At 27.7% G+C, this 12,645-nt stretch overlaps 1 protein-coding gene across 8 annotated transcripts in view; it reads left to right on the forward strand.

The window, feature by feature from the left end:
* LOC129987863 (plasma membrane calcium-transporting ATPase 2-like) overlaps positions 1 to 12,645 on the forward strand; it is a 219,064-nt gene that overhangs the window by 182,336 nt on the left and 24,083 nt on the right. For all 8 annotated transcript variants that reach the window (XM_056095830.1, XM_056095831.1, XM_056095832.1 and 5 more), the window contains 4 exons: positions 283 to 474; positions 2,106 to 2,319; positions 3,934 to 4,145; positions 7,485 to 7,778. In XM_056095830.1, the coding sequence (XP_055951805.1) occupies positions 283 to 474; positions 2,106 to 2,319; positions 3,934 to 4,145; positions 7,485 to 7,778 (912 nt within the window). The remainder of the gene's footprint in view (positions 1 to 282; positions 475 to 2,105; positions 2,320 to 3,933; positions 4,146 to 7,484; positions 7,779 to 12,645) is intronic.

The raw sequence follows: 12,645 nt of genomic DNA on the forward strand, positions 1-12,645 counted from the left end.
ATTGACATAAGTGTATATAATATCTTAAATTATAGAAGATGATGATGAAAAGTTTTTAAAAATCCTAATTATATTACTATTTAATTCATATGAATTTGATTCTTTTGTAAAGTATAAGCCAGCAAAAAAGAAAGAAAGAAACTAATTGAAATCATATTGCTTGAACTGTTTGATTTCCTAAAACGATTTAGTAATTGTAAAAGCAATTTCTGGTGAATCAAATGAATTGAATAAGACTATGTTTTACACACAAATTTTAAATTTTGGATTCTGTATTCCTAGGGCATTGCAGGAACAGATGTTGCCAAGGAAGCTTCTGACATCATCCTGACAGATGACAACTTCACAAGTATTGTAAAAGCTGTGATGTGGGGAAGAAATGTGTATGATAGCATCGCAAAGTTCCTACAGTTTCAACTGACAGTCAATGTAGTGGCTGTCATTGTGGCCTTTGTTGGGGCCTGTGCCATTGAGGTAAACTGTTTTCAATTTGTCCTGCAATAACAAAGTGATGTCAATGATTTCTTTTTCCTTGCTGATAAAAATATAGAAAGTGTGTGTTTATTTAAGGAATGATAAATTTAAAACCATTCAGGAAAAAAAAAACAATGTAACATGTGAATTCTTATACCTAGAATAGTTATGTTTAGTTTAGCTTGAATAGTTTAGTTTGAATAGTGGGGTCTGCATGAGTGTAACTTTTATCAATAGTTTTGCAAGGCATGTCAATTTTATGTATTTCAAAAAGTTTATAGTCAATTCAATATTTTTAAAATTGTTTAAAAACTAGAACTTGAAAAAAGAATAAAATATTTATTTTGTAGCAAATTATTCTTTCAATAATCTATATGGTTAAAATAATAGAAAAATCAATGAACCAGTCACCCAGCCCCAACTACAGGTTCAACCTTGCCCTTTGTTGTCTTATACGAAAATTTATTATCTCTAAATATGTCATCAATTGTCTGACTTTCTTCACCCTCCATTTTTGAAAGAAATGGAAAAACTCTGGATTTTTCTCTACAGGAAAATGTATGGTGAAGTGTAATTTTGAAATTCCCTTCGAAATGGAACGGAGTTTGAGAAAGGAAACATTTGATAATATATCTAGTGATATAAAAATTTGCAAAATAGATACAATGATTTTGGGTGGGGATTCTTTGCTTTTATCTATTATTTTAAACATATAGATGGGAGTTAACTTCTAATCACCAAAGATCGCCTTATGTTATATTTTTGAAAGTTGCTTGAGGTTCCTTTTATTATTACAGTGAAAACTATTTACGATTTTTTAAAAAGTTGGATAAGGTTATAGTTTGTAATTTTGGATGTGAGTTTTCAAACTCAAATTTCTGAGTTTTCAATGCTGTTTTTGCATTCAATATTGCTCTCTTTGAATTTTTAATTATAAGAATTTGTTATGATGAATTATCACTTTTAACAACAGTAAAAAAAAACTGCATTGTAAAATATAACACTGGTTAATTTTGATTTATGATTTTGATATGAAACATATTTTGTTTTATTATTTTTTAATTTTATCATTCCTTTTCATTTTGTTGCAATTTCCTGATATCTGCCTTTTATTGTCACTGGAATAAAGATTTTTTTCCCTTTTTACCGAAATTTAAAATATGCTCATATGTATATTTTGGCTTAACATTTTCAGTATTTTTTTTTTCCATTAAATTTATTTATACTCGCGTTTTTTTTTTTTTTTTTTTTTTTTTTACCTTATGTTTTTATATACATAAATATTTTAAATGGATTGTATCAGAAAAATGGATAAATGTAAAAAATGGATTGTATGCTCCAACTATTTATTTCTATCTCAAGATTAGAGTTCTGCAGGAGCTATATATATATTGTATTTTTATTTTCCAATTCTTTCATCCATATCCTTCAATCCGTAAATCAAATACAAGAAGTTTTGTCATTTTTTTTTCATTTCAATTATATTGATCTACGTTTTACAGTAAATCTGCAATAGTTGAGTTTTGTTTCCCCTTTAGTCATTATTAGATCATTTTGCTCTGAAATTAATTAAGAAATTTAGAATACTGTTTGGCACTTTGAATGTCATTGATACTATGCTTTTATTACAGGACAGTCCCCTAAAGGCTGTTCAGATGCTGTGGGTGAACTTGATTATGGACACACTGGCATCTCTGGCATTGGCCACAGAGTTGCCCACTCCAGACCTTCTGCTTCGGAAGCCTTACGGCCGTTCGAAGCCTCTCATCTCTCGCACCATGATGAAGAACATCTTGGGTCATGCCATCTACCAACTAATCGTCATCTTCACACTACTTTTTGCAGGTGCAGTTTTTTATTACTTTTAATAGCAAATATATATATATTGTTACAAAAACAAAATATAGCAAAAAGCTCCAATAGGTTCAGTAACAAATATTGATTCTTTAGTCTACACAAAAACAGAGTAGCAAAGCATGGCCAAAGTGTACACAAAAACGGCTCTTGCTATAAACTGTAATGCTCTAGCTGAAAATGGCTAATAAGCAACTACAGCAGCAAAAAGCACTAATAAAGGGTTGATTATAGACTTTGTTCGGCTCTCTCTTGACTGGACTGATTACTGCATAAATTGGGGTTTTATAGTATATGTGACAGAGTATCAAATGTTCTCAAGTATTTGGGATCCTTTATTTCTGTAGCCAGATTCATTGTTAAATAATCGCAAGTAAGTTTGGAGAATCATTGATTCGGCATCTATTCAGCATTCATTACTATCTCTGTAAAATTATTTTCCTTATGAGCAGACTTACTGCCTAGGGAAAAAATATTATTAATTTGCAATATTATATAAAATTTCACGAAGAGATAGTATTAAAATAAAATAATGGAATAAACTTCTTTGGTTTTCTTATTATTTAGAATTTAGTATTTTTTCCCCATTACAAATGCATGGTCATTGAATTATTCTTTTATATTTATAGCTTTAATATAAATTTGGAATTGAATTCTATATATTTAAAAGAATTGATGTAGTTTTGCAATATCTAATTTCTTTCGAATTTCTCCACAATTAAATGATTATGCTGTGAGAAATAGCATGAAGAAAATACTGTACAGAAGCATTCTTGATTTTTATAAAAAATACTGTTTTATATGCTATTTTTACACTGACCGTCTACCTGATATAGAATGGAAATATTAGAAAATGTTTCATGTGTCTGACAAATGAATATTTTTTAATTGTGAGTGGTTTAAGCAGATCTGTCTTGCTATTGAATTAGGCCATATGAATATTAAACATTTGATATAAATGTAATATTATTGCAACATCTGTTTTTGTTCAGAATCCATCGATTTAATACTGAGGCTGTCTCAGTGGCATAAATAGGCCAAAGTATTATTTGATACTTTGTATACCATTAATGTTACATTTTATTATGCTGTATGATATTATATTAAGCATACTAATATATTTGCATCACCTAGTTATTTGATTTTAAAACATGAAAGAATATTTCCCCTTTGCAACCTCCACCTAACAGTGGCAATTAGAAAATCAAATCCCCCTCCTCCTACTTCATCTTTCTTTATACTGCTGATCTGTCGTATTCAGTGTGCATATGTTCTTCAAAATAGATTTTTGTTGTTGTTTTTGCTATCTTATGTCATTTTTAAATGTATGCATTCATATTGAATTAAATGTATATATTTTTGGTTAAAATTGTATTTTATTCCCTCATATATTTTTGAAGAAAAGAAATTGATCTTCTATAATTTTTTAAAGAGAGATGTACATTTTAGAGTAATTTTTTTAAGCTAATTAAATGCTGGCAATAGAATTCGATTATGTACACAAATGAAAAGAATTTTAATCTATCATCTATTTACACTTTATACCTTATTTTGTTTAACTCTTTTTACATACAGTTCTTTTAATTGGTTATTATTGTTGACTAGGTGACAGAATATTTGACATCGACTCTGGCCTGAATTCAGGTCTGCGGGCCAAGCCTTCTGAACACTTCACTATCATTTTCAACACATTTGTGATGATGACACTCTTTAATGAAATGAATGCCCGAAAAATCCATGGGGAACGGAACATTTTTGAAGGACTTTTCACAAACCCTATTTTCTACAGCATCCTGATCATCACAACAGCAGCACAGGTTAGAATTTCTTTTCCTGTGTAAAATGCGATTTCAAATATTAAGGTGGTGCCTTCATTTTTATTAACTAAATCTATGATTTCATTATATAGCTGCATGATTAATCTAGGTAGGTGTTCAATTTGAATTTTTCATATTAAGTTTTTTTTCCCCATTTTCAACACTGATGAATAAATCAATGTTTTCCCCATAATTGTTTCATTGAAAGAGAAGGTATTTGAAGAAAGGCAGCAATAGTGGAAAAGATAGTCAGTCATCCATCTGTAGGTGACCGCTTTCCATCTGCATCCACCTCTGTCTTCAGGAAATTGAGTTCCGTTGAAAAAGATACCATTTCGTAAAGGACAAGCTGGATATTTACTGATACGATAACTTAAAACTCATTTTGATGTTAATATATTGTAAAGGACGAGAAGCGAGGATTCAATTAATATTATGTGCATTTGAGTGGCATCTCTTTATTATTTGTTTTGCTTAAATAAGTTTATGCATCTGGCGTCGCCTTTGACTTTTTTTTTTCTCCTTACTTTCTACTTTTTCAATCTGGAATTCAACTAGTTATCACTTTATTTCGTGAAAATTGCAACAAGTTATGGGTTTTAGTGATCCTCAACTGTGCAGGTACAGTAACAATGGCTATGATGACATCTGTATCACGTATTTCGATTTTCGATTTCATTTTTGGATTTTAAATTTTGATGTTACTATTTCTGTCAACTGCTTGTAGACAACTGTCTACCGATGTCTTTTTTTCCCTCTACTCTTTGATTAATAAGGACATAGTTTAGAAGCTAAAAATTTTGTTCAGTTTATCAAGTTGGAATCGTTCATCCAACTGGACTAACCTGAAATTTGAAAGGAATTCGTTGTTCGTACTCAACGATTGTGTAAGCATCTTCAATAGTTCCTTTGTAGAACCAATAGCACCGGCAATAGACGTAGATGGAAAAAAAAATCCGATTGAAACCATGCAATAAAAGCATATGCAGAAGCGAATGTGAAAGTTGTTGTGATCATCCGCACAACTGTATCATTTAATGTGTTGAATTTGATCCGTGGACATGATACTTCTGTGCAAGAAATATGAACCTTGTATAGCAACTCTGAGGAAGTGCCTGATGTCAAAATGGACACTCTTGGACAGTTATTCATCTTCTGGATCGAGAAAGATGATGAGCAATGCATTCACTTGCAGATTTTGCACACACTGTGGATGCATTTGCACACACTATGGATGCAACTAGAGTTGTCTAGTGAAGGGAAATTTTCATAGAATCTTCTAGCACTTTGCGTCTTGTCTATTCTTCCTGATGATGAATATCATGAGTTCAAGTCACTGTAAGAGTCAATGTTTAAGACTAAACAGTCACTTAAAAAATTGATCGAACAGATCAACTACTAAGACTATAAGGATGACATCAAGCACATAGAAACAATACTACAACAGCATTCGTGACAAATGCCTAATATTGTGCAAAACATAATGGAAAGAAAAGGGAAGAGAGTGGAAAGAAGATCCAGATGAACTAACCCAACTCTTGACAACGAATAATGCACAACGATGAATATATTTTATAGGACCAGTGATGATACAAACAGTTTCAATGGCATCTGTTTTTGTTGTAATAAATCTGGGTGCTTTGTAAAATGCGCCTAAGCTTGCACCTTTACTCTTATCTTCACTTGTCTCATCTATCCATTGTGATATAAACATATTCCTCTTCCAGTACTGGATTAATTAAATAATTAAAATCATTTTATGTCTGCATTATTATCATTTCAATTGGCGTTTCTATCATATTAATTATCATATAATCGCTCACTATCAAGGTCAATTTCAGTGTTCCAAAGTCACACCATTCCAGATTTGCATACAATGGGGCCTGCATCCCCCAATGAATTATAATCCCGCACAACAACATTGATTTTATATAGCTTCCATAACAATAGCATGCATTTCATTCATTTAATGTGAAAGAGCAGCTCTGGTACAATCAATATAAAATTGTATACATTCATTGCTAAGGACACTTTGACAATGATTATGCTAAAAGATATGTAAGCATGCAGCATTCTTAGATAAAACAATAAAATCAGATAGTTCCCTTCTTAGCAGTGGGAGTAAAGAAAATGCAGAATCCCAGAGAAATCATTTCATCAAAAGCTCTCGGCATGAAAATGATGAAAGTTCTAATATCCTTCAGAATGCTACTGTGAGATTTTTTTTTCCTGAATTAGGAGGGGTTTATAAAAATAAACATATGATTTTATTTTTTTTAAATTGTGTGTGCTTGTGTACCTTTCTTTCAACCATGCCTTAGACATTCATTCTTTTAATTTAATATTTTGTTGAAATTTTGTCACTTTTAAGAAAATCAATTAATCAAGAAACTTTTTAATTGATATTCAATTGCCTTGTATTAAATAAATTAATTATGTGTTATTCAGAATTTAAATTACAGAAAATATGCTTGCCTCTCCAACGAATGTCTTGTCCCTGTCGGGAAATATCTGCCTCTGCAACATAGATCTTTTTATTTACCGCTTAATTTATTCACTAACATTTATTTCCAAACTAAAAATAAAGACTTGTGATATCATAAATGAATTGTGCCCAGAATTTAGAATTTCAAAAACTAAACTAAAGCATTTACTTACAAAAGAGGGATAACAATTATATTGTTAACACTGACAACAGATTAATTACAGTTTTCAGACTGTGAATAGGATTTTCTCTTTAGATTTTGCATGTCTGTAGATAATATAATTTTTGTAATTTGTTTGCTTTAGCATTGAATGGATTTCTTGTAAAAGAAAAAGAATTCACCATATTTATTTATGTATTTGAACTTCTGTTTAAATTTTTAATTCTTTCAATATTGTCTTGAATTTTTCACTTTAATGCAATTCTTTTCATGAAGATTGAAAATTTTTCATTTATTATTCTATGAATACATATTCTTGAAATTGTAATTTAATCAAATTTAAACAGCACTGATTTGAATGCATTAATAAGTAGAAAGTATTTGAAGGTTTTAATAAAGATATGAAATTAGACATATTAGAAGTACATGTTTTAAAACAGCTTTCATTTGTTCTTTAAAAAGCATTGAGTCTTTATATTCTTATTTTCAAGGCTGTGAATTTGAAAAATACAAAAGAAAAACCAAAATTGATACAATATATTCTGAATGCATACAGAAAGAATGAAAAAGTATTTACTTTAGGGCTTCTTTTTTTTTTTTAATTGATATGAAATAAAAATGTTCCTACCAAAATGTATTGCATATGTATTGAAAAAGTTTTGTCCCAAAATAATTTGCATATATACATCTGCAGGTGGTGATCATTCAGTTTGGTGGTTATGCCTTCAGCACAACTACCCTCACCCTGGACCAGTGGCTGTGGTGCATATTTCTAGGTTGTGGCACTTTAGTATGGGGACAGATTATCAACACTTTGCCCACTCAGCGTATCCCTCACACATTCACATGGGGTTCAGGAACCCCAGAGGACGACCTTGCACCCTCACTTGGACAAGATGGGGGGAGTAGTGGATCCCTTTCTCAAGATGTCAAAAGTCGGACAGGACAGATTTTGTGGATAAGAGGGCTCACACGTCTGCAAACTCAGGTCAGTATTTTTCCACAGAGATTATTTTTTAAACATATTTTTAGTACTCATTTTATGTTCTAACTAAATAAGCATTTTTTTTTGAAAAAGTATACTTGACTCCTTAGATATAGTATTTACAATGATAACATAAAATTCTTTAGAAAAAATGAAGAAGTGCAATTCATAGATTGAATCTAAATTTGTCTTGATTTAAAATTTACATATTTTTATTCCTTAAAATGAAAGAGTTTCCTTGTTATTTGTAATTTTACTTTCTTTTGTATGGTTATTTTTATTTTAGATTTAATAATTTTCTTAAACTATGGTTGCTGATTTCTATTAATTACATTTTTCTATTTAAATTCTATATGTGATTTATTCCATTTCCCAGCCATCTTTTTTAAATGATGCATTAGGAAATTCTTATTACTTTTCAACTATTTCATGTGTTCAGTTTTTTTAAGGGGGCCCATCAAATAGTAATGTAACAGCGAAATGTGTCTTAAATATTTAAATATATCTTTGGAAATGTAGTTTCAAAGATACATTTAAGGATTAATGCCATAGAAGAATTTTTATTATAGGATATGATTTTCTTTTATTTGCGAGATGTTAAAAAAAAATTTTGTGTTAAATAGTGTGAATATTAAATATTTTGTTTGTTGGTATATTTTTTATATTGTTTATACTACATATTTTTTAAAGTTAGCTTCATGAGTGGGAAGAATAGGAAATATTTTTCATACAGGAGTTTTTCTTTTTTATTTATATATTTTTATTATACTCCAGTTTCCAAAAATATAGTAAAGTGGATTTGCAAATGTGGCATTAGAAAAACTTTTATAAGTCATGTATTTAGTAGTCATTCATTCCTAATATTTTAAAGGTTTTGTTTCAGTAAGTTAATGAAAATATTTATCAATCACTTATATTTACTCATACTTTCATTATATTTGTATTTGATATTATAGTCTTCTTTATATTTAAAAAGGGTATGTGAGAAAATTTTTTGTCCAAATAAAAAGTGTGCTTTATCAGAGAAATATGTAAAGTCTTTTAAAAAAAATAATTCATTACTATAAACTTATATGCACACATTGTAAGCTATTATAATTTTGCTATTTTCTATTTAAAAATAATTTGGTATTTAATTCAGAATAAGACTATAACAAAGAATTTTGTATCTACTATATGACATAAATACAACTGAGTTCATCGTTTCAAATGCTAGTAGTCTTGAAATTTATCATAAAAAACTTGGACAGTATGGAAAAAGATAGCATATTTATAAGAAAGAAAATCGATTTTTAATTAAATTCAAAATAAAACGATCTGTAGTTTTTAGTAACGCTAGTTAATTTCAAATTGTTTATAAGAAGGAGTTTTAATAGAAATTTTTTCTTTTTATAACACTAATTTGATATGTAGTTCAGAGTTCCTCATACAAATAAATGCTCTTTTGCTACAATTTAAACAGCGAACAATTATTTTACATAATTTAATTGTATAATTTGACTAAAATTAAAACAATTTAAAAATGATTCACTGTTTCTGTTTAATAGAAGTCTGGTAGTGCTGTTGTTATCTATGTAAAAGTTTAATTTGAAACTAAACTATGTAATATTTTCCTCTTTCTTCTTACATTAGGATGGCAATGTTTTTAGTTTATAATTTTAAGTTATTTTTATAGTTTCAAAGTTTTTACTTTATGATAATTTAAACAAAATCTTAATTGCTTTGTTGTCTAAGTTGTTCTTGTTTCATTTTTAAAAAAAATAAAAACTATTTTATTTCAAAACTTACTGTGGCATAAACTTTGGAACTTTGATTTTGAAAATTGGTCTTTGCCTTAAATCTAAATGATAGTAGAAAAACTATATATTTCATATTATGCTTTTCTTGTATATCCTTTATATATGATAATGCTTCAGAATTTTTTTAAAAAATTATTTTGTCTTGTATGTCTATATTGTATACTTTATATTGATTATTTTGTATGTTTAGCCATTTTCTTTTTCTAATATATCTTCATAATTATAATTTATATGGTTTATGTTATATTTTAAGTTAATAAGAAATCGATCTGCAGAAATAATAAGCATTATTTATTTAAACTTTGTCTTATAAAGAAAATATAAGTATATAATATTTAATCGACCATTTTAGAGGATAAATTTTTAATGCTATTCCCAAAGAATTTAAAGAAATCATAATTGTATATAGAATTTAAAGAAATCATAACTGTATATTACTACAGACAAAATAAAAATCTCATAAGTATTTAAAAAAGCACCAAATATTCATAAAGAAATTTTCAAAAGAAAAATTTTTTTTAGTATCAAATTAAGTTTTTTAAATAATAATATAATTAGTTGATTAATTCTGCTCCCGGAATATGGAATTTTATCAAGTTAAGAGTCGGTTAGAAGTTGACATATAATAGTTTTCCAGAATATTTTGTTTTCAGAATCAGTATTAAGAATTCCTATTTAAAAACTTGATTGTTTGTTTCAAATGTTGAGTGATTAACCTGAAGTGCTCTCTATTGTTGCTCATACTGCAGGTACTTTTATTTCAATATTCTTCTTAATCCTGTTGTTTAAAAGTTATTCACTCTATTTTAAATTTGTGGGAGATTTTGAAATTCTTTAATTATGGAAGGGTAACTTTTAAAATAACTCTTGATTTAAGTTTTAACTATCTTTATTCTTCAACTTAATCATTATTTTAAATTCTATATACATATTAACAATGAATTAGATAAATTTTAAATTTGTTTTCAATTAAAACATTAAGAATTCGTTATTGTCAAGAATGCAGACGTCAGTTAGTTCAATATATCGGAACTGACTTTATCAAAATTTTTAATTAGATATAGACAATCTTGTACTATTAATATCTCTTTTTAAAAAGCATTTTATTAATGTTTTGACAGAACAAAGCAGTCTGGTTTCATTTCTCGTTCTACATGGATTATTTGATTTTCTATAAACTGACTTGAGAATTTTATAAAAAGACAAAGGGGGAGGGGTCAGCATATATTTCTGATTCAATGTACTAAATATTTTACTTAGCTGCCCTGTATTTTATCTATTTGCACTTTTTATATCTACAATGACATTCTGGTACTTCTTGTATTCTCTTTCTGCATGACTTTCCTTTTTGGTTCTTTTTTTTCTTTCCCTTTATAATAATACTTCTATTGTACAGAAGAGCATGCTGATTCTTTCTTATCATCAACTGTTTAATTATGTGCACTGATGTCATTTTAATGGGGCATGGCACTATTTTCTTCTGTCGCATGATATGTCAAAACTGGAAAATATTTATCTTCTGGATTTAAAATGATGCTCCTAGTTGTGTTTTATGTTAGCTTCTGTTGTGTAATGTTTGTAAATCTTAAAAAGTATTGGAGAAATAGAATTCTAAGAATATAATTTATAGAAGAGTGAATGAAATATTATATAAAATTAAAACCTCCTAAATAGTTAGTCTTTTGTTTCTTTTAAACATATATACATTTTATAAAGCTTAGTGTAATATGTTTTTTAATGTAAAAGAAACTTTGGCTATGGAAAATTGAATGGTTTGATTTATATATCAAAAAATTTAAAACAATGAAAAGTATTTGTTGACTTGAGAACAATGTTTTAAAATTTAATTCCTCATTTATTAGAAAATGACCTACGATTATATTTTATGTCATCATATAGTATTCATATATTCTGAAACATACTGTGACTTGAATTTAGGTGATGTAAGTTCCTTGTACAAAATTTTATTTCATTATTGCTAATCAGTCCATTTCACTTGGGAAAAAAAATTGCAATCTAATAGTGTTATCAGGACTTCTCAGTATATAAATTAGAGTCCAGATTTTCAATTAAGCTTTCTAAATTGTTTCTAAATATTAATATCATTGGATACTTTATAATAAAATGAATGCTTTGTTATTAAAAAAAGGAGTGTTACTTTTGTTAAGTTCATTAAGTTAACATTCTTTTTTAAAAAAATAAATGTAAAATTAATAACAAAGGAAATCAAATTAGAATTTTCCTAGTTGGAATATGTTATTCTTATTTAAGAATAAGGTTTTCTGAATAATACACAATACATATGATATAGAAATGTCACTTTTTAAAAAAAAATAATAAAGAACTTAATAGTCTTCATTAATTCATTCTTATCCTTTTTATTATTTTAAATAAGTTTGAATTCATAAATTTAACTCTTGAAACTAAATAATAGGCTCCCTGTGCCCTTTTCTTTTTTCAATTGATATATAAATTATAAGGATAAAAGGATTTTCTGACATTTGTCAATCAGTTTTCAAAATGAAGTATGCAAAATTTGTAAATTATTTTTACATTTCTTCTTAAAGTTAATATACTTTGACTTTAAAAAGAGATTTTGTTATATGCTTTGTTTTTAATTTTTTTTATAAGAAAAAGGTTTTTTCTTAAATAATAGAATCTGTATCTTAATATAATTTATTTAAAGAGAACTTTAAAAATAACTTCCTGGTTTATGCTAATACATAGAGAAAGTATTAAATTATATATTAATTTCAAAATAGAAAATTGACCATAAAATGTTAGATATTCATTTGGTTCTTTATGCATTTATGAGTCAAATATTGATTATTTTAAATAAAAGCTTCTTTGCCTAAAATTAAAAATATAATCATGGTTTTTTTTTTTTATGCGAACAAACTATGCAATTGTCCTTTATAAAATTAAACTATGTGGTATTAGGAATATAAGTTTTCAACTTACCTGCAGAACTTCTTGTATATATTCTGTACTGGAGTTTCAGCTATGCTTGTATGCTTTTATATAACATTCTTTTTTTTCATACCTGTGTGAACTTTTTGTTTGTTTTAAGA

The sequence above is a fragment of the Argiope bruennichi genome, chromosome 10, assembly GCF_947563725.1.
Source record: "Argiope bruennichi chromosome 10, qqArgBrue1.1, whole genome shotgun sequence".
Classification (NCBI taxonomy): Eukaryota; Metazoa; Arthropoda; class Arachnida; order Araneae; family Araneidae; genus Argiope; species Argiope bruennichi.